The sequence below is a fragment of the Sporothrix schenckii genome (assembly GCF_000961545.1).
Source record: "Sporothrix schenckii 1099-18 chromosome Unknown Cont44, whole genome shotgun sequence".
NCBI lineage: Eukaryota > Fungi > Ascomycota > Sordariomycetes > Ophiostomatales > Ophiostomataceae > Sporothrix > Sporothrix schenckii.
The window spans coordinates 1,169,408-1,191,048 of NW_015971145.1; the positions used below are offsets into that span (position 1 = coordinate 1,169,408).

General features: G+C 56.1%; 7 protein-coding genes across 7 annotated transcripts; 4 read left to right on the forward strand and 3 right to left on the reverse strand.

Moving 5' to 3' along the window:
• Positions 1 to 1,328: 1,328 nt before the first annotated feature.
• Positions 1,329 to 1,766, reverse strand: SPSK_09989 (uncharacterized protein; the record flags this gene model as incomplete). Its single annotated transcript, XM_016736554.1, has 1 exon — positions 1,329 to 1,766. One exon carries the CDS (start codon positions 1,764 to 1,766, stop codon positions 1,329 to 1,331), a length of 438 nt encoding a protein of 145 aa, XP_016587113.1.
• Positions 1,767 to 4,128: 2,362 nt separating this feature from the next.
• Positions 4,129 to 6,366, forward strand: SPSK_08690 (KAP-like kinetoplast-associated protein; the record flags this gene model as incomplete). The annotated part of the gene is made up of 3 exons (XM_016735279.1): positions 4,129 to 4,133; positions 4,260 to 6,230; positions 6,285 to 6,366. The coding sequence occupies 3 exons, from the start codon at positions 4,129 to 4,131 to the stop codon at positions 6,364 to 6,366; spliced, it is 2,058 nt and encodes a 685-aa protein (XP_016587114.1).
• Positions 6,367 to 7,262: 896 nt separating this feature from the next.
• On the reverse strand, positions 7,263 to 8,090 carry SPSK_09699 (uncharacterized protein; the record flags this gene model as incomplete). The annotated part of the gene is made up of 1 exon (XM_016736271.1): positions 7,263 to 8,090. One exon carries the CDS (start codon positions 8,088 to 8,090, stop codon positions 7,263 to 7,265), a length of 828 nt encoding a protein of 275 aa, XP_016587115.1.
• Positions 8,091 to 8,694: 604 nt separating this feature from the next.
• SPSK_09213 (tRNA(Thr) (cytosine(32)-N(3))-methyltransferase) lies at positions 8,695 to 10,110 on the forward strand (the record flags this gene model as incomplete). Its single annotated transcript, XM_016735790.1, has 2 exons — positions 8,695 to 9,013; positions 9,269 to 10,110. The coding sequence occupies 2 exons, from the start codon at positions 8,695 to 8,697 to the stop codon at positions 10,108 to 10,110; spliced, it is 1,161 nt and encodes a 386-aa protein (XP_016587116.1).
• Positions 10,111 to 12,387: 2,277 nt separating this feature from the next.
• SPSK_08298 (uncharacterized protein) lies at positions 12,388 to 17,155 on the forward strand (the record flags this gene model as incomplete). Its single annotated transcript, XM_016734902.1, has 4 exons — positions 12,388 to 12,487; positions 12,659 to 12,955; positions 13,036 to 14,823; positions 14,892 to 17,155. The coding sequence occupies 4 exons, from the start codon at positions 12,388 to 12,390 to the stop codon at positions 17,153 to 17,155; spliced, it is 4,449 nt and encodes a 1,482-aa protein (XP_016587117.1).
• A 758-nt stretch (positions 17,156 to 17,913) lies between these two features.
• Positions 17,914 to 19,064, reverse strand: SPSK_09443 (fk506 suppressor; the record flags this gene model as incomplete). The annotated part of the gene is made up of 2 exons (XM_016736015.1): positions 17,914 to 18,969; positions 19,041 to 19,064. The coding sequence occupies 2 exons, from the start codon at positions 19,062 to 19,064 to the stop codon at positions 17,914 to 17,916; spliced, it is 1,080 nt and encodes a 359-aa protein (XP_016587118.1).
• Positions 19,065 to 20,228: 1,164 nt separating this feature from the next.
• SPSK_09298 (cyclin-dependent kinase 7) lies at positions 20,229 to 21,542 on the forward strand (the record flags this gene model as incomplete). Its single annotated transcript, XM_016735873.1, has 1 exon — positions 20,229 to 21,542. One exon carries the CDS (start codon positions 20,229 to 20,231, stop codon positions 21,540 to 21,542), a length of 1,314 nt encoding a protein of 437 aa, XP_016587119.1.
• Between the last annotated feature and the right edge of the window lie 99 nt (positions 21,543 to 21,641).

Consider the following 21,641-nt stretch of genomic DNA (forward strand, 5'->3'; position numbering starts at 1 on the left):
GTGCTATCGATGTGAAGGGTATATCAGACATAGACATGCCCATTGCACGCTTCTCGATCTCGCCAACCTTCATGGTGGCACGAAATAATGTGCTGGGGTGTGAAAACGATGCGGCAAATCATGGCTCTTGTTGTCGGCCATTACACAGACAAAAATCATGAACCTATCAGAGCGCTATATACTTTTCCTTGGCCAAGTGTGCAGCTGCGTCTGTTTATGTGCTTTGTTTATCCAATACCGTCCCGTTTGTGCAGTTTTTTGTTTATATGCACTGCAACCCCCTGTGCATACTTTTGCATTTGAGCCAGGTAAACAGTATTGCTGGAGTTGATGTTCGCGTTTTGTTGATATTGACTTTTGAGTTTTACGTGTAAAGAACTTTTGCCATTGCAGGCGGTTGGCGAGTCCCACTATTATTTCCTCCTGGCGTACAAAACGGGCAAGAGAAGACGATCCAGAAGTAACGTGCTGATCACGACGCCATGAACGATCACCAACTGCCTCTTTCCGGCCCATGATGTAAGTCGGCAATAGGTCATGTGCTCTATTTCTATTTGTTTTGTTTTGATCTTTTTTTTGCGAGAGAATTGCCCCGTGTCTTCTGCATGCTGCGGCATTCCGCCTCCCTACCCAACGACAGGGAAGGGCGATGCCTAGCCAACCACTCGGTGCCCAATCATAAGCGCGAGCAAATGCAAAGAAACACAAGCCACGCTTGCATCTTGGTTTGTCGGCCACCTTGAAGTGCTTGTACGTATTGGGTTTGTTGAGGGCTTGTCGAATACCGAGTTGCTACGTATTAGTCAAGTCCAGCTGCTCTTGCCTATTCTAGCCCGGCTGTTCCGTCCCCTGATGTAGTTCTCTTGCTTACACAGGATAGCCGAAACGGGAAGCTGTGTTGGCTGCAAACGCCTCTCGCTCCTGCTGGCGTGCGTACGTGACATGTTTATGAGGAAAGTACGATCCGATGAATGCAAGATAGAAACAAGAAGGCGCAACCCAAACCAATGTGTCTTGGTTTTTTGCCACCCAGGCCTTACACGCCATCGCCCACCTTTTGCACATCGCCAGTGCCTCCATCGCCAACGCCAACTCGCATATCACCACGGTCCAGCCTAATGTCTCCGCCGGTCGTCTCCCGAAATACTACAAGCCTGACAAGACCACGCTCATCACGTCGTCTACCGTAGCCCCACATTCGACCGGGGGCGTTTCAGGGCTGCAACAGTAGCAAAGCGACAAACGGCACAATCATTTTGCCGGGTAGACGAACAAAACACCAGGCCAACGGCAAGCCGAAACGGCGCAGCATCGTGGGAACGTTGGAGTCACTCTACTTTTTCCTCTGCCGTTCTCTGCATGTCATTGCCAGAACAGTGGCATCGATGGTATGACGATGGCCTCTCGTGGCCTGGCCACAAGATCTGCCCTGCGATGATATCGTGCCATATCTTGTTCCCCGCCAGCGTCGTATTACTTGGCGGCGTGCTGCTGCTCCCGCCCCTCCAGTCGTCTTCTGTGGACAGTTTTCGTTCCGTTTCCCTTTCTGGAAGGCCAGAATGCCCCTCCTCGCCATCTTTGGCCTGGTCGTCTTTCCACAACGGTGGAGTGTGGGCAAAAAGGACAAGCAGGGAAGACGAGAGATTGGGCCGAAGCGCAAAACGGAACCTTGTCCAAAGACAGAAACCGCCCCCCCCCCCCCCCACCCAACTGCCCTCCGCCCCTCTCTTTCCCTGCAAGGTGTTGATCACAAACTGTCTAGACATCGGAAGCAGTGGTCAAAATACGGCAAAATCGAGGCTAGTCCAGCCCAGACCGCTTTGGCCTTGTTGCCTTGCACTCCGCCCACCGCCAAATTCTGCCTGTGATGGACATGTCACACATCATAGACACGGACACGCTGTCTGCCGGTCTGTCTGGCACTTTGGCATGGCAGTCTGGCCAGAGACGACACTCCGTCAGTACCACAAAGAGGAAGAGGACCATTAGAGGGAATGGCCTCTTGTGTGCCCCCATCGTGGTGCCTCAGCTTGTCCCACGACGCACGCAGGCGCAGATGCACGATGGGTGCCCGCATCTACCTCATTTGCCGCCCTCCATTTGTGCATAAACCCTATGTCTGGTCACCTTTCCGTTCCTCCATTGCCCACCGGCCTTCTGCCTCTTGTATTTTTCGCCTGTACAGCAGCTGATATTGCCCTAGTCGGTCTGCCTACCGTCCCGCGCAAATGGGAAAATGGATGAGAACGAAAATCAAATAGGAATAGGAGAAGAGCCCTTGCGTCTCCGACGCACATGGTAGCCCCCCTCCTTTGCCGGCCTTGAGCTGACAGCTTTAGCGTGCAGGAGGCCCTGTAACAACAGCCCGAGTTGCACCAGGCAAGTCGACAACTGTGTTTGTTTGGTCACTCGGACACTCACGATTCCCACACCATCGAATTCGTCCGAAAGATGGGGAACATGGCGAAGTGCCCGTGGCCACCAATTCTAGACCATCAGGGCTCCCACCGCCGTTCCCACCGCCGTTCCCACCGCGAAACGGCACATCGAAAAACACAGAAATCCTCAGAAATTTCTCTTCCCAAGGCAGCACCTCCCCCTTGCTCTCCTAGTCGTCGCTCTCACCCTCTCTCTCCGTCATACGCTCCTTCAGTCCCTGTATAATATCTCCTCCGCGCCCGCATTCCTCCTTCCAGCCTTCTCCCGTCCTTTCCTGGCTTCCTTCTGCCTCTCTTTGTGACTGCCAGTTTGTCACAGGAAGAGGTTGAATTCGCTGCAAGGCCGCCGTCCGCCACAATTCCACAACCACTACACATCTCGACGACGACGAGGGGAGAGAAAAGGCAGATTTTTTGCAGGTCCAGTCCGTCTGCCGCTGCTCTGTGGCATCGACTTCGCTTTCACACCGACGGCGACGACGGCGACAATACCGCACCCGTATGTTCCCGTCCGATTGGCAACCGTATAACCTTTTGCAGCGAGAGATTCTCTGTTGCCGCAGCTGTCTTGGCCAGTACGAGTACGTAGTTTTATTACCCGGCATTCCTCAGGTCATCCCAATTCTAGCAAGTTCTGCCAGCCCTGCACACCATTTTCACTCCCTGCACTCTCACCGCAAAACAAAATTCGCTCGGGACTGGACCACCTTGGCTTTGCCATTTGGCTGGGCAGCACCTATTCCCTCTCGTTCCCTCTTGCCCTTTTGCGATCCCTGCCGCGCCCAATCCCAATCTACTGCTCACCTTTTTACTGTTTGTTTTGTCTGCCCTCGTCTCCACTCTCCATTTTTTCCCATGCCTTACCAGTTATTACGAGTCAACTTGTCACCGCAACTGCGAAACGATGCAATTCAGCCCCATCAACTTTAAGGCCCAATCGCCAGTGCGGAGCGGATCAAAGAAAGCGGACTCTGCCTCTGCATGTTGGCTGGGTTGGCAGGCTTTCCGAAATACCCACAGCAAGCCGCAGCACTGCAGCACGATAGAGTATTGCTCGCCTGGGCCGGGGCCTGCCTGGCCTTTTCCTCTGCAATCTCCATTCATCGCTTTAAATACCAACCCTTGCCCCATTCACAGAGGTGATGTTTTGGCGCCTCCTTTTTGCAGCGCTCACCATCCAACAGCCCGTTCTTGTCTGATCACCAGAGAACCCATTCTGTCACGCCTTTCGCCCCTGTCACATCCCTACCAACACAGAAACCAAAACAACAAATACTCGGGCACATCCGCTAATCCAGACACTATCGCTCGTTAGCACAAAGATTCGTCCGGCTGTCCACAAAAACTGAACACGCTACCAATCCGACGTGCCGTCCCCTGGCCCCTATTGAGACTAGATTGAAAAAGCGCGACAAAACAAACACCAAGTTACCCCCTCTTTTCTTGGATCACGCCCCTCCGCCAATTCCGTTTGTTTTCGACTCTCTTAGGAAACCGGCCATCGCTCATTTTCTTGCCAGGTCGCTCAACTCGTTTCTCGAAAGCACGCCTCCACAAAGCGCAGAGCATCGACTGTTCGCACACCGGACGATTCTCGAACAAACCGCAGAAGTCTCCACGCTCTTCAGTTTATGCGCACAATTGCTGCGGGCCGTCAAGTGACAGGCTTTCTCCACGATTCCTCGTCCCAATGTCGTAAGTTCAGAATTGTGAATGAAAACGTTAAAAAACAATGATAAAACATAATTAGAGGATAAAGGCAAAGGGCCTTGTTTGTCACCTATTGATCAGACGGTGCTGATAATCATACAACATAAACAGACATATACGCACAAGCAACTCCGTCGACCACCATTCTACCGGTTCATCGCGCGAATCAGACTCCATCACCGACGACGAAAGCTCCCAGGGCTCATACGACTCTCCCTCGCAAAGTTGGGGCGAGGACTACGGCGATCTCGAACCTTCCGACTCAGCCTCGGCCAGCGGCGAGTACCAACACCACCACGATCACCAGCGCAGAGCATCTGTCCGGACCGCCTCGCGCAAACACTCGCGTACCGCGCGTCAACAACAAAGCATCCCATACCGGACGGTCCAGGCACCGCCACAGCCAGCCATGAGCACGGAACCGTCCGAAGAGTACGGCACGTACAGGACTCGTGGCTACCCCCAGCAGGGCACCAATGGGTACTATGCGCACCACGCGCAGAGTCACGTCGGCGGATTCACGCCTCCCTATGGCGGCAGCCGTGGACAAGTGGTCCAGTACGGCAATTACCAGAACCCCTTCACAAGTGGCCATGCTTATTACAACGAGCGCCCGGCAGGCTATGACATGGTCCCCTACCAAAACAACTTCTTTGGCGCCGGACAATACGGCATGCCGATGCCCCCGTATATGTACAACGCGCCTCCTCCGCCACCCACCGAGGCGCCGGGCCAGTCACACACCCCAGCACCCGCAGAGAAGAAGCCTGATCCAGAAGTGGAACGGATGAAGCAGCAGCTTGAAATTCTCCAATTGGAGAAGAAGGCTAAGGAAGAGGAGATTAAGCAGAAGCAATTACAGGACCAGATGCGGCAGGCGGCCGAACTGGAGTTTGAGCGCCGCATGGAGCGCGCCCGCAAAGAGGCAGACGAGCAGAAAAAGGAGCTCGCCAAGGCCAAGGCCGACGCCGAGCGGGATGCTCGCGAGCGCATGGAGGCCGAACGAAAAGCCGACGCGGAGAAGAAAGCACAACAAGAACAGGCCATCGCTCGCATCGAGGCGGAGGCCCGTGCCAAATTTGAAAAGGAACGCCGCGACGAGGAAGAACGGGTCAAGAGAGAGGCCGAGATTGCTGCCGCCGCCGAAGCTGCTCTGAAAGCCAAGATGGAGGCGGCCGAGGCTGCAGCCAGAGCAAAGGCGGCCGCCGACTTCAAGGCGGAGATCGAGGCGAAAGAAGCGGCCGAAAAGAAGGTGAAGGAGGAGATAGAATGGCGCAAAAAGCTCGAGGAGGAAGCCAAGCTCAAGGCAGAGATCGAAGCGCGGTCGAAGCTAGAGGAAGAGAGAAAGAAGGCCGAGGCGGCCAAGGAAGCTGAGGAAGAGAAGAAGAAGGAACACAAAGCGCTGGTCGCCAAACTCTCTGAGGAGGCCAAAGTCAAGCTGGAAGAGGAAAAGAAAAAGGCAGAGAAACTGCCAATCAAGTTTAAGGACGCTGTCGGGCGCAAGTTCCAGTTCCCCTTCAATCTCTGCCAGACATGGGCTGGGATGGAAGAACTCATCAAGCAGGCCTTTGTTCAAGTCGAAGCCATCGGCCCACATGTGTTGGAGGGACACTACGACCTAATCGGGCCCAACGGAGAGATTATCTTGCCTTCTATATGGGAGAAGGTTGTCCAACCCGATTGGTCGGTAACTATGCACATGTGGCCGATGGACAAGACGCCGCCACTGCGGAACGGCATACCCATGAACGGCGCGCACATGCCAGGCTTCCCGGGCGGGGCCATCCCCGTGGGCGGTGTCCGCGGCCACCACCCTATGCATGGTATGCCCCACGGGCGCGGTATACCCGTGCCCGGGCGGCCGAGCATGCCGCAACCAGGCGCCGGTGCACCGCGGCCGTGGGCCGGCATGATGCCCGGGATGATGCGACCTGGTCCAGGCGGCGTGCGCATGGCTGTACCACCGAATGTGGTCAATGGCGATCCTGTCCGGCACGAAAAGAAAAAGAGCAGCAGTGGTAAACATGCGGGCACGAGTTTCCTCCAGTTCATGGGCGGCAAGCCACCCAAGGCGGGTAGGAGGTAAGTTTCTCTCTTCACCATCCTCTAGTCATTACTTGTGAGACCTGCTCATAGTAACACACATGCCTCCCAGGCGGAAATGATCAACGAAGATAAGAACAACAACACGATGATCCTACGACCCATGAACGTCTGAGCCAACAAGTTTACTTGCTATTATCTCCGGTCGACGACTGACTAATAACCGTACCCACGAATCATGGCGACGACTCTTTCCTTGTTGTTTATCTTACTGCATTTTGGCTTCTCTTCTTGGATGTTCCCGGTCGGGTACTTTCTTTTATTTTCCAACGCCTTTTGTGGCTACCTTACTTTGTTTTCCTCCTGGCGGTTTTGATTCCCCTTGTTGCTTTGTTGTAGAATGCGTGTGCTTTTGGTTTTGTGTTTGCTGTTTGCTGTTTTCTGTTTGGTAATTTTGTTACTTTTTGGGTTGATCTTTTCAAGTTTTTCATGATCCTGCATACATTAGTCGTCTGGAGTATTATGGAACTTGGGGGTCGAGGCTGTACCGTGGCGGATGAAGGTCGGGAGCTGCTTTGGTACTCAGATGCATCTTCAGCAAAAGAATCTACATCGGTTTTGTCAAATGCAGCTCTCAGAAAGCCGCCGTCCGTGTACAGACGGCGTTAGTTGTTGGTATGAGACGGATGCTTGTGGTTTCATTGTATTCTTGATTTCTTATGCTTTAGGTTCGCTTGTGTTTTGTTGTGGTTTTTTCGTCACTTATCTTTGTTAAATTTCTCTCCTTTTTGCATATTGGTCCAAGCGAGTATTTGTTTAGATTTTTAACCAAAAAATAATACGATAGTATCTAACATTAGATGAATTATTAATAAAAAAGAGACTGTCGCAGTACACTTGAAACGACAAACAATACTTTTATCTAGTCTATGGTGCATTTTATATGAACCTGTGGTCTTTGTAAGGTTCATGCGCGACACAAGTATGTACTCGAAGGAGAGTCAGTGAAAGGCCTCAATAGACCCTCAACGTCTCCGAAACCCATCCATCAGCCATGATACCAACCGCGCCTCATAGCCTCCGGCCCAACAACTCAGCAGCCCGCATTTCAAAAGCTTCAATCATCTTGGTCGCCATCTCATTACCGACTTGAGCAGCCGCCATTTGGTACAGCGGGCTGCGGAACTGGAATCGAATATGCAGCTCCACCTTTGTTTTTGGCGGTTGTGCTGCTGGTCCTGCTGCTGGTCCTGCTGCTGCCCCGTCACCACTGGTCGCCTTCAACGGCACCACGGTCCACCGCGTCACCAGGCTCTCGAATGTGTCGTCATCCGTGGCCGTTTGGGCACCCAACCGCCTGTCATCCTCGTCCTCGGTCGTATCGAGTCCAATCTCTGCGCGCTCCGCGGCGGTCAGTGTCGGCGCACCAGCCCGGCCCGATACGGCCTCGACGACACCGTGGCTGGGGACACAGTAGACACGGGACGAATACGTCTGCGAGAGCGGACCCCAGCCAACGGTGAGATCGGCACGAGCGGGCCAGGAGGAGGACGACGATCCAGCGCGTAGGGACGGCGTGTTCCTCCACTGGGTGACATGGCTGCGGGTACAGTGCGGCAGAAACTTGGCATACGCGTCCACGTTGGCGATAATGCAGAACAAGTCACCGGCTGCGTACGGAAGTGTCCGCACGGTCGTGATGGATTGCTGTGGACCACCCGAGCCAGATGCTGCTTGGCCGAGGGCGGCGGCCAGGTTGAAGAGGGAACGGCGTTCTGCGCGGTCTGTCCGTGACCTGGCTCGTAACGGGGCAGCTTGCGAGGTTCTTTTAGGAGCTTCTGCATTGGAGGAGAAGGATCTCGATGCTGGGACTGGAGAAGCTGAGGCTGTCTGGGCCATGTTATGTGACATACACCGGCATTGCCTTGGCGCGAGGCGGCGGAGGGTTCTGGAGGCCATGATGCTCGTGCCGGCCATTGGCGGGAGATGTGTCACCGGGGCCGTGGAGATAGTTGGGGTCAAAATTAATAAAAAGAAACGAGTGAATAATAACACACTCCTGCCCCTTCACGACTGACTTCCTTGCGCGAAAGCTGCTTTTCCCCTGACCTTGTGAGCGTTAGTGGTGTCGTCTGTTTCCTGGCAGCTAATACGCTGTAGAACATGCCTGTGACAGCCGCTGCCAGTTGAGTGCCGGGAAAGTGGATCCCGCCACAAACCGCACCAGCCACATGACTCTGTTTCCAGGCACCGTATAAAGCTAATTTTTTTCGTGCCTGTTTTTGCGGTCCCTTTTCCTCCCTCTAAAATTTTTCTTTGGACCTCAAGCGTGGCTTGTTTTTTTTTTCTTCCCGCTTCGCCCACCATGCGCGTGTGTCGGTTCAAGGCCCCGTGCGATTCGATTCGATAGTCCTCGACTGACGAAGGGCATCGTTTGTGCCGTTCCTTTTCTCCCTCCCCTTTTCTTTTTATTCACTTCCTGTCTGCACCGCAAAGCCTGAAAATGGCCGAACAAGTTGCTGGCCTGCCTGTTGCCGCCGAGGATGTTGCCACGGCTGCGGCGGCCTCCCTCGCGGCCGGTGATGCTTCGACGCCGGCTGAGACGCCGGCGGTCGAAGTGCCTGCCCACCGGTCCCACGACCCGAGCAACAACCAGAAGCGGACGGACCCGTTCATGTTCGGACAGCGCTTCCTGACGCAAGAAGACGACGTGTTCGAGTACAACGCCTGGGACCATGTCGAGACCGACGATGCATTCAAGGAATATTCGGAGAAACAGTATGAGTTGCAACGGAGCTCGCCCGTGTCGGACTTTGACAAATGTAGGTTTTGGCTACCCCTTCCTTTTCGGTTTATGAATGCCCGCGGTCTCCCATCCTTGTTCAGGATTGAAGTGATGATTTGTATAAAATAAAGCATAGTTCATCTGATTCCTGATGACAAACAAACACCATTTTTGTCTTTCGCTCCCATCTGATCCTATTCTTGAACAAGTACTTTTTTTGTTTTGATTGCCTTTTCACTGCACCCTGTTCGGTTTGCCTTTTTGGAACCCGCAGCTGACAATCAACCACAAGCTCGCTTCAATGGCGACCCGGCCAAGTGGTGGAATCTGTTCTACAAGAACAACACGGCCAACTTTTTCAAGGACCGGAAATGGCTCCAGCAAGAGTTTCCCATCCTCAACGAGGTGTGTGAGCCCGACGCGGGACCCAAGACCATCCTGGAGATTGGTGCGGGTGCGGGCAACACGGCGTTTCCTATCCTCTCTCGCAACCGCAACCCGCACCTGCGCATCCACGCCTGCGACTTTAGCAGGACGGCCGTCGACGTCATGCGCAAGGACGAGGCATACGACACAAAACACATGCAGGCCGACGTCTGGGATGTAGCCGGCACGGGCGACCAGGCTGCACCGCCCGGACTGGGCCCTGCATCGGTCGACGTTGCCATTCTGGTGTTTATCTTTTCGGCGCTGTCGCCCACCCAGTGGAAGCAGGCCGTGGACAATGTGGCGCGTCTCGTCAAGCCCGGTGGTATAGTCTGCTTCCGCGACTACGGCCGCGGCGACCTGGCCCAAGTGCGGTTCCGCAAGGGCCGGTACCTGGAGGAGAACTTTTATATTCGCGGCGACGGCACGCGCGTGTACTTTTTCGATAAGGACGAACTGGTCAAGATCTGGACGGGCGTGGCCGAACCCGAGGCGTCTGCGGAGGCAACCGAGGGTGAGACGCCGGCGGCGGAAGACGGGGACGCGGCGGACACGGCGGACACGGCGGATACGGCGGCCCTCTACTCGGAGGAGGACGCACCGTTCACACTCGAGAACATGGGCATAGACCGGCGACTGATTGTCAACCGGGCCATGAAATTGAAAATGTACCGATGCTGGCTACAAGGTCGATTCCGGAGGAAGTGAGCGACATAGGCCTCACTCCTCAACGATAGACATGATAATGATACCACTTTATACCACTTTATGATATGAGACATAAGGAGACTGCCGAAAAACACATGCATCCGAACCCTGAATCGGCAATGTGAATACGAGTGGGGTTTGTCGGTGCCAGTTTAAGACAGCGTCTCAGCCGGGTCGTACAAGGGCTCATTGAACTGTAATTGCGGCTGCATATGTCTTGTCTTGCCAGGACATTTGCCATCTGCATTATTTTCACTTTCATCCAATGTCTCAATACGCTCGTGGCCACGTCCGCGCCATGCAAAGCCACGGCTGCGCCTTTTGGTCCACATTGCTGCGTCTCCCGTAGTGTACGATGTACTTTTGCAAAACACGATGTCACTTGCATAGATTCCGGTTTTAATCTCTCATATTTTCACGAGCTTCTTCCTGCCCTATCCGATGCAGATTTGGAGGACTTTTATTTGGCGCAGGGGCGTGCCATTGTCTTGCTCCGTACTTTCGTCTCTCCATGTTCATCTAATCTTTCTACTGTTCCTTGACGTGGGTCCAAAGAAACATTGGTTTTGTGCGTCATCTTTGGTGGGTGTTCTTCTTGGTCGTGGATCTGACCCAATTCTCCTCCACTTATTCCGAAACGGGACTAGCGTATTTTGACCAAGGTTTTTGGCTCGGCTTTCTCATTTAGGTCTCCAAGTGGAATTATCCCCACCACATTTGCACAGTAATCGATGTGGCAGCAACAGCAGACAACTACCCACGAAAAGACGGGCCAGGACATGCTTTGGTCCTTTTGTGGTTCTGGGTCTAGATCCTCTGAACACAGCCCGTAGGCCACCAGCGAAAGGATCATATCTGGTTGTTTTATTTGTTGAAGGGACAAAACCTGAAGAACCACGAATGGCAAACGTGCGTTAGTCAGCTCTACGACTATGCACACAAAGATCGCAGCAGAATGCTTTTGGTTGACTTCGACAGTACATCGCTCCCATTGTCGGTGTCTGTTTTTTATTACGTCTATCGCGGTGTCTTTGTCTCCGCATATCTGCTTCGTTTTTGTATGGAGACAGGTAAGTCGTACTTTGTAGCCCTCACAGGGACAGCCGGCGCAAACGAAAGGCACAGCCGCTGACGTTGCCGTCGGACAACAAACACCTGACCGACACACAGCACACCAGTGGTGGAAGATGGAAAGTTACTCCGTGCGGTCGGGATATCCAGGAGGCAGCGAGCGATTTGAGGATTACCAACAGTCGATTTTTTGAAGATATTTAGCTGGCTGGCTGGATACTGGAAGAGGAAGCTACACCCAGACCGTTCCTGCAGCACCCACCTTCCAGGCCAGGTCGGCCAGACTCGGGAAAGTGCGACCATGGATGATCGGACAAGCCCCACGACCTCAAAGGCCGTCTGGCCGTGAAAGGGTGTAGTGTCGACTAGGCCAGAACACGTACGATCTCATGCGACGAAACCTGGTGTGGAGGGCACGCCGTCGCGACTACGACGCTAGCTCGCTAGTAACGGCTAGCACGGGGTACTTACACACGCCCAGGCCTCTGTTCTCCAACTCCAACAGATGCTGTTGCTAGTTGATGACGTCGTTTGTTTGCCCCTCTGGAGCTCAGCAGATGTTCCTGCCCCAGCGAGCCTGGCAGCTCGCAGCTCCTTCCCTCCCCAGCTTCATCTGTCCAGACCCAGTTGCCAAGCTGCTCTTGCCCGCACAGCTCTGGGGCAGTGGCACTGACTAGGCTCCCACAGCACGACAAACGCAACGCTCGCTGCTCTCCTTATTCCCATCTTTTTCCCAAACCTGACTTTTTTCTATTTCACACATGCTCGTCCTGGTAACCCGGGGCTTCCTTTGAATGATCGACCTCACCCTACGTGCCGTGACGTCGTTTGCACCTTTATTCGTCTGTTCGCGCCCTTTTATTCTCATTTTGCTGACATTGCCGCTCAATTGGCTATTTTTTGCCTTTTTGTACATGGCCGTGCCCACTTTCTCACCGTCCATTCTCTCCATCTCATCTTTTAAGTCTTTTATTTTCTTTGGTTTTTCTCTCCTCCCTGCTACAAAAACCGGAGACAGGCATACCGGATCCTGTTGGCATCATCACCGACTCCGATCACAAACCATCTCCTTCTCTTCGGCCGAGCAGAGCATCTCGACAACACAGTCAACAAAAGTCGACTTCGACACGCAGGCATCATCAAACGCCCTCTCCTACCTAACCGAGATATTTGCACTGTAGGCATCTAAGCCTGCCAATCAAGGCAATGTCGCTGAACGGGTCCACGGCGACACAACGCCAGCCGGCGCCTCGCGACAGCGGGCATTCGTATTCCTCGAGGCAGCAGCAGGCCAAGAACCAGCCAGGTGAGTCGCACCGAGCAGGAACAGTCATGCACGTGCAGGCATGCTCAGCGCATCGACAACAAATGATGCAATGTCGAACATGACCACTTCTACTTTCGAGCTTTCCTTTCCCCTGCGTCGTACCTCAAATCCTCAATCCCCAGCTTTATCCTCATGCCAGGGAACACCCAGCTCCTCCGATTGCCGTTGCATCGCCAAGTGGCGACCTGCAAAGCCCTGGGACGGGCAATCAGAAATCAGGCACTGCACTTGGGGCCAAACGGGGCCTTGATTTGTTCACCCGCGCTCTGCAGCAGAGTGTTCAGCACTACCAAGGCTTCCCCGTTTCCCTCGCCCTCTTGCACGCATTTCCCCCCTCATCTGTCTCTCCTTCTTGCCTCTCCAATTTGCTGGATCTCGTTGCTGTCATATCCCAGGCATTCGGGATATATCAAACATCCCTGTCGAATATCGCAGTACATCCCACAAGTTGCCACCCACACTTGACATCCTGCATTTCCGTTCCGCTTTGACGGCCGACTAACACGCTTTTCTCCGCATATTAAAAGACCTGTCTGGCCGTTTGGTCTATGCGGATCCACGCAGCCTGCCCTCGTTTCCCTCGGTCGGCGTCAAGCTGGACAGCACCAACACCGCCGCCCTGACTGCTTCCAAGGTCAAGAGCCCGCCGGCCATTTTCAGCAACAGCGGGTCCGTTCACTCGGCATCCCTGAAAGCGGCCACCCAGGCGGCTGCCGCGGCCAGTGCTGCTCTGGTCTCCGCGAAACCCGCTGGCGCAAAGTCGCCGTCGGCACCTGACGGTCGGTCGCGGAACGTCTCGCAATCTCAGCCAACAAACGCCGATTCTACGGAGCTTACGTCTCCCACGCTACAAGGAGAGAGCACGGCCACCGCGAGCAACGTCAACACCAACACCAACACCAACATGGCGACCAAGCCGTCCGGAAAATCGTCCGAAGGCTGGGGCAACTCCGCGGCCAATCAGGCCTTCCGCAATAGCCAGATTCTCTCTGCCAAGCGAGCTTCCGCCCCTCCCGAGAAACCGATTCCCGAAATTGCCGCTCTCGGTTACCAGCCGTCTCTGCGTGCGGCCAAGGGCGCCATGAAGCAGGCGTCCCACACGGACGCCAAGTCCACGCCCGGCCTTGCCTCTAGCGCTGCCGCCACGTCTCTTTCTGGTGCGGCCTCGACCGCTGCTGGGGGCAGCTCGGCACACTCTACGTCAATGCGGACGCGCAGCCGGGCTCAGTCTACCCCACTAACGTTGCGCCAACAGAAGAGCATGTCGTCGCACTTCCCCGACAACACTGCATCATACTCTCTGGTCAGCAGCCCTCCAGACCCCAAGGTTTCGGCCGCCAATGCTCTTAGTGCCGCAACCATCGCCCACAGCGCTTCGGCCAAGTCGCGCGGTTCGGCTAGCAGCCGCGCCAGCTATGTTGGCGACGGTGGTTCCGTGCCCTACACAAACCTGGGCCGCCAGATGTACACTTCGCACCCCCCTGTTGGCCATGAGACGGAGGACCAGAGGCACGCCGACGGCCTCCACGCCTCGGCCGTCGCCCTGGCCAAGAAAATGTACAGCCCCGGCGTCGAGGGCGGGGTTTCGGGCGCCGGTGCCGGTGCCGGCGGCTCCTCTGTCCCCAACGTGCAGGAGCAGGCATACAAACTCGCCCAGGAGCGCCTCGAGAAGCTCCACGAGCTGCACGGCAAGGACCGCGAGTACCGCGACCACTACATGGACCCGAGCCTTGGTGCCTCGACTGGTGGCGAGACGTCGCGCCGTCTGACCATGCGTGGCCGTCTCCGGCGTCGCCGCTCGTCTAGTGACGGTGACATCAATTCCGACCACCTCCGTCCGCAGGAGATCCGCAACCAGATGTCTCTCCTGTCGAGCCGCATCTCCGACGTGGAGGAAAAGAGACGCCGCGACCGCCAGAACGTTCTCTTGGCCGCGCAACGCAATGTCAAGTCACAGCTGCAGGACATTGACGAGCAGGTCTATGCCAACTCGGGCAGATTGCCTCCGTCGGTCATGTCCAAGATTGAGCCCAAGATCAACTCCCTGGCGCAGGAACGCGCGGACGCATATATCAGCAACTACCCGCGTTCGGACCAGGTCGATGTTGGCGGTGGCAAGTTCATAAACCGCACCGACGTGGACAGGCTTGCCACTCGCCGCGTGCAACCCGTCATCGATGACATGCACGAGAAGGCACAAGCAGAGCATGACCGCCAGGCCAAGCTGCGCGAGAAAGACGAAGAGCGCAAGGCCGAAGCAGCCATAATCGACGCGCGCGGCAAGGATATGAAGGCCATGTACCGCCAGTTGAAGAGTGAGCTCATCCCATTGTTTTTATTCTGTTTCTACCAACCTCCAATTGCATCCACTAACAAAATGCAGAGGACGAAAAGGCCCGCAAGGCTGAAGAGAAGACTGCCAAGAGACATAGCAAAATCCTTGGCATTCCCATTGGCTTTGGTCTTGGTACTGGTGCTGCTGCCGCGAGCACCACCGGCGACAATGCCGGCAACCGTACTGACAAGGCAAGCAACGTCGTCAACGGCAAGGGTAAGCACAGTGCCAAGGACGATGCTGCTGAAACCGCCCGCCATGGCACGGGGGAAGAAGTGATGACGGCTCCGGACACGTCCAGTGCTGCCAGTGACTTCCACTCCAACGATGTTTCGTCCCTGAGCAGCCCGACTAGTCCGGTCCCCAGAAGTGCCGGAACCGGTACCGGTATCGGCGTCGGTGCTGCCGCCACGGGTGCGGCTGTGGGTGCGGGTTCTCGTGCGACACAACCGTCTGTTCCTACGACTACGGCTGCCGCTGATATCACCAACTCATCTTCGCTTGCCACAGCTCCTGTGACGCAGCCCTTCACCAAGGCTCCCGCCGCTCGTGATGCGTCGTCAAGTGCGGCCCCCAGTGCAGGCGCCATGGCGACGCCGGCGACCCACGAGACGGCGGATCGCAGCGACGCTCCCCTGGAAAAGAGCGGCAGCAACACCAGCCGGAGACTTTCCAGGCTGTTCGTCAAGACGCCCAAGGACAGCAACGTTGAGCCTACGAAGCCTGAGAGCAGCGGCAACGTCCCGTCCAAGATTTCCGGTAGCGCCGTCGCTGGCACTGCCGCTGTGGTTGGCGCTGGCGGTGCTGTCGGTGCTGGTGTTGGATCCCAGACCAAATCTGTCGCCCCTGGCACCACCAACGGTGTCAGCTCCGGCCCTGCGTCTGCTGCCCCTGCTGCCCCTACTACTTCTAGCACTGCACCCGGCGCACGTGTTGGTACCGGTGTCGGTGCACCTATTTCGTCGGCGTCAGACAAGGCTTCGACACCAAAGTCGCCCGTGTCACCTTTGTCCGACGAGTCAGCATCGTCACCCAATTCCAACAGCAAGGTCAAGTCTTGGCTGAAGTCGCGCTTCTCGCGCGATCCGTCCAAGTCGTCGGCTTCCGCAAGCAATGAACCTGCCGCATCCACCTCGGGTAAGGCTGCGGCTACGGGCACTGGTGTCTCAACGGCGTCGACGGCAGGCTCAGCAGGCCCTGCACCCTCCAAAGACCTGGGTTCATCTGCCGTCGGATCTGATTCGCAGCGGCCCGACACCGAGCGGACGTTTATTGGTGGCCACACACTGAATTCCTCGGATAATAAGGACCGCGTCGGAAGCGGTTCCCTGACGATGCCTCTCATTGCTGGCGGTACCCTTGTCGCCGCAGGTGGCGCGACGGCTGCTGGTCTTGCTTCGTCTAAAGGTGACGCTCCGGCCTCTGGCCAGGGGAAGGAGACCCTTGGTGAGCAACCGGGCAACAGCCCCAACAGTGTGAACCAGGCGTACTACACTCCCACAGGCAGCGAGGGCCCGAGCGTTACTCAACCTGGTGACCGTGCCGCGGATCTCAAGGAGCAAGGTGCCTCGGGCAAGTCGGGTCTCCCCGACTCAAAGGAGCTCACGGGTATCACGGCACCCAAGGACTCGTACGAGAAGGACGCCGCTGCGCTGGCTCCGCCCCAATCTGGCACTGATGCCGCCTCCAAGGGTCAGTATGGCAGCGGCTTTGGGAAACTGGGTCCTCTGACACCCATGACCATGGGTCCTGCTGAGGGCGCAAAGACTACCGGCACCACTGGTACCTCTGGTTCGTCCGGCCTTGCAGGCACCGCCGGCGTGGTTGGTACTGCCTGTGCTGTCGGTGCTATCGGGACTGCCGGTGCTGCTGGCGTCGCCGCATCCACCAATCGTTCGAGCAACACGGCCGCACTCAACACTCCCAGCGCCGATTACACGCTTCCCGGAAATCGGACCAGCTATGCCAGCAGCCACTACAGCAACGATGCTGGTGTCCCCGGCGTGGCCGGTAGTGGTTTCGGCCTCATCGGGCACAACATTTTTGCCAACTACAGCGGCGCTTCGCCTGCTGCTGGCAAAACGAAAATATCCGAGACCGCCGGAACCTCCGGGACTGCCGCAGCCACTGGCAATGTCGGTGGAGCGAACGACAAGGGTAACACATTTGTGTCCGTCCCGCCCCCAGCCAGCGACTCGGGCGTAAACGTAGCCGCGTTCACGCCGCCCAGAGCCATCACCGACCCGGCCGAGAAGAGCGCAAGCCCTGTTCGTGATTCGCGCTTCCTTGAAAACCTCGAGGAGTACTCGTAGGTTGAACACAAAGGGCGAGGGCTGAATTTGTTTCAAGTTACCCTGCTTCCCGCGTTTTCTTCATTTGAAATACGATCTGTCTTGCTTCTCTTTTTTCTTTTCTGATCTTTTACAATGTTACATGTTCGTGTTGGTTTTGGGTTTTGCCATGTTCATCGTTTCTGTTAAACTGAAATATTTCGTTCCATTTTCTTATCATTTCTTTGTTGATTTTCGTCTTCTCTTCCACACATCTTTCTCATTTCTTGGGTTTCGGTTTCAGACCTTACTGGCGTTTTCTGGACGAAGCAACAGGATATCCCAGGGTTTTCATTCCTTTACGTTCATGATTCCCAATTTACAACGGACAGGTGGCACATGCTGCTTTTTTTTTTTTTTTTCTATATTTCCCTATTGATTTCATTTCTTTCGTTTGATTTACCATATTCTAATTTTGGACATTCCCCCAAACATATCTCATAACGTCAAGTTTTGTTTGCTCTACTTGTATTACCGTACCCGAAATATTTACCAAAACTGTATCGATATATGCCACAGATATTTTTAAAAAAAATGTTTTTAAAAATACGAACTCAAAATAAAAATAAAAAACAACTATATCCATCGACAAACCAAGAACACCAAACAAAGACGCAAGAAATCCAAACCGAACCATGCAAAAGGATAATTATATACTCTGCAGATCTCATTACCACCATTGCATCACTTTATACAACCAGCACGTGTCATTTCTCGTCCAAAAGAGCCGTGTCCCGCTGCTACTGGTAACTCCGACTTGGCTGGTATGTTTGTCGTGGCTGGTTCAGCGGCTGGCTGCCGCCGTTGACTTCGTCTTCGACAAACGTGTTGCCAGCGAGGTTGTTGGTACGTGGCGACCGCGTCGCGCGCGCCGCGCTCTCGCCGTAGGTGTTGTCGTAATAGCCAGTGGAGCCCGGGGCCGTTGGGGGTGCTGCATTGGCATTCGCAGTATAGCCACGGTAGCTGCCGTTGGCCGCTTCCATCTCGCCCGGCCCCGCTGTGTGGCTGTTGCCCGGGTTGTAGTAGTTGTCGCCGTCCTGGGCCATGGCCGTGCCGCCTGTGGTGGCGCTGCTATTGGGGCCGTCGCTGCCGCTGCCGTTGGGGCCGTGCTTTTCGCGGTAGCGGCCCTTGAGGTGACGTGTGCGGACGGCCGGGTACAGGTCGATGCAGAAGGAGAAGACGTAGAGCGCAAAGATAAAGGCAATAATCCACTCGACAATGGCACCGCCGGTGGTGTGATGGGTGAAGGTCAGGGAGACAAAGATGATGGCGAGCACGACCTCGACGAGGACAAAGCTAAGCTTGACCCAGAAGGAGATGCTGAGGATGCGCAGATGACGGTTGTGGATGCCCAGGCGCTGGTACTCCCAGCAGATGCAGATGGCCGACAGCACATAGCCGCCCAAAAACAGCAGGAGAAAGCCGTCATGCAAGCGTTTGTGGTGGGCGACGTCAAAGACGGACAGCAGGATGAGGCCCGCGGTGCCGAGCAGGGCAAAGACAATGGTCAGAACGCCGAGCACCTTTTGACCGGTGCTGCCGTTGGGCGTGAGGCGGCCGGCATGGCGCAACCAGCGGTCGGCGAGGAACGACAGGTCCAGCGTGACGGTGGTGACGACGCAGAGGGCGATGAACATGGGCTTGAACTTGGGCGAGGCGCCGATATCGCTGATGTAGGCAACGGTCTGGTTGTCGTCCATCGAGACGTAGTGCTCGCGGTGGGTGTCGACGGCCCAGCCGATGAGCATGCCCATCAGCATGCCCAGCCAGACGGAGCCGGACAAGACGGGCAGTAACTGAGGCGGTTAGAAGTAAGTCTTACAGAAATTCAAAGTACGCAAATCATCTCGCTCGGGAGACTCCTTACCCAATAGGAAAAACAAGAAACCATTGTGGCGTATGATGTGGTGGTCAGGAACGAGATGCCAAGGGGCGACGAGGCCAAGAGATTAGAGTAGTTCGTTCCAGGAAGTGTGTGCCGTGTGTGCCGGACAGGAGGTATGCCGGACAGGATGTGCCGTCCCGAGCCCCTGCAAGACGGTGGGTGTGTACGACGTATCGTCGATGTCGTTGGATGTGGTTGCGTCTTTGTACCCCTTTTTTGTCTGTTGGTGGCTTTTCACAGCGATGGCCAACGACCCAACAATCCGATTCTGTGCGCGAGCGGCCCTGAACCAAACGGCAGTTGTCTGTGGAAAGCTGCGGCGAGACGCTCCGTGAATATCCAATGATACCTCAAAATGGGGGTGACAAAATAAGAGGAGGGAATTATATGAAAAGGCCGCCAAAAATGTAGCTCGTGAACCACAAACACAACAAACAGAAAGAGCAGCGTCGATGAGCCAACCAAGACAATAAGAAAATTAGCTTTTCGCGGGGGGTCTTTCTCTTTCTGCGCGAGCACTGAGGTTTCTTTCAGAGGATTGCAGGGTAATCTCGAGTCTAGAACCTCTCCGTGCCAAGGATTTTCCTGCATTGTGGGCATCTCTTTCCTCTTTTGCTTCGTCTTGTTGTCGCTGGAGGCAGCTACGCGTTGGTATGACGTCACGATCGCGATGGTCTGTCGGGTGTCTCTTGCGCGTCGCTGTTGACGCCCAGCCGATCGCAGTTTGTGCGCTATTCCTCCCTACGTCCCAGCTGTGCTGCCGCCCAAAAGGCCCTAACGCTTGCGCAAGACAGCGGTCTGAGTAATTTTATTGTGGAGCCAGCGCACTGTCGGACTGGCAGCACTCCGCTAAAGCCCGAGACCACGCCCAAGCCACATCCGGCCACACCAGCGCCTCAGCCACTGAGAGGCGACTCTGGTGCCTGCTATACCACCTGCCATGGACAGCTTGGCTCAAGCTCCATCCCTAGTCTTTTTGATTTGGCGGCAGCCTTGACGATTGTTGAAGCCTCGTTCCACGTCACGCCAGTCACGTCACCTTGCGTCTTGTACGCGCTCCACACACACCACTCGCTCTCGTGTGTCTGTCTTCTTTTGTCTTTTTGTCCCTCTTGTATTCTCCTTTCGCCTCTCTCTCTTGTCGGCCTGTTCCTGCGCGCCACTGCCGCCATGAGTGCATCGCCACTGCTGGCCGTCCCGACGGACGTGTTGGCAGCATCGTCTGCGGCATCGTCTCGACCGGCCTCGACCCTGCCCTCACGGCCACCGACACATTCGAATGGCGGCACACCACGAGGCGGAGCCACGGCGCCGGCGGGGGCAAAGCCACAGCCGCACCGACATCCGATCACAATGGATGTCGCCGAGCGTCTGAACGAGGAGGAAAAGAACAAGTACATTCGAGGCAAGGAGCTCGGCGAAGGCACCTACGCCGTCGTCTACGAGGGCCGTTTGCGCGCCGACCCGACGCAGCTCGTTGCCATCAAGAAGATCAAGGTCCAAAAGGAGTACAGCGACGGCATCGCGCCCGACGCCGTCCGCGAGATCAAGTTTCTGCAGGAACTGCACCACGCCAACATCATCCGCATGCACAGCGTCTACAGCACCCGCGACCAGAACCTATGTCTCGTCCTCGAGCATCTCCCCCGCGGCGACCTCGAAATGCTGATCCGCGACACCGCCGCCGTCCGCTACGGCGCCGCCGACATCAAGGCCTGGATGGGCATGCTCTGCCGTGCCGTCGCCTTCTGCCATGACCGCGCCGTGCTCCACCGCGACATCAAGCCCAACAACTTGCTGGTTGCCGCCGACGGCGCCCTCAAGCTTGCTGATTTCGGTCTCGCCCGGTCGTGTGCCGACCCCTACCGGCCCATGACCGCCAACGTCATTACCCGCTGGTATCGCCCGCCGGAGCTGCTGTTCGGTGCGCGCCACTACACTGGCACCGTGGATGTGTGGTCCGTCGGCCTCGTCTTTGCCGAGCTCGTCATCCGCAACCCGTACCTGCCGGGCAACACCGAGGTCGAGCAGATCGGCCTCATCTGCCGCGCCCTCGGCACGCCCAACGAGGACAACTGGCCCGGCGTGACCCGCCTCGACTCATACACCGTCCCCACCGACCGCGTGTACCCCGTGGCCACGCGCGACACCTTCCTGGGGCCCTTTGGCACCGTGGGCTCCGAGGGCGTCGACTTGCTGATGAAGACGCTTGTGCTCGACCCGCGGCGCCGCATCACGGCGCGTGCTATGCTGGCGCACCCGTGGTGGCACGCCGACCCGCGCCCGACCCCCGTCCAGGATCTGCCGCGGCGCAATGTGGCAGCCGCCGAGAAGGAGAAGGAGCGCGAGCGGGAGGCCGCCCGGATGGCTGCTGACCTCAAGCGCCGGCCCGGCGCCGTGGGCGGTGGCAGCGGGCCAAACACGGGCGACGAACAAGACCGCGGTGCCAAGGTTGCCCGCCGGCTGGATTTCGGACGGAAGTAGGGGAAGACTGGTTTGTCTGGGTTGACTTTGGGAATGTATGGCGTTACGGGTTAGGCAAAAACATAAAAGAACAAGGACTGTACGGCGTTCAAAGTGTAC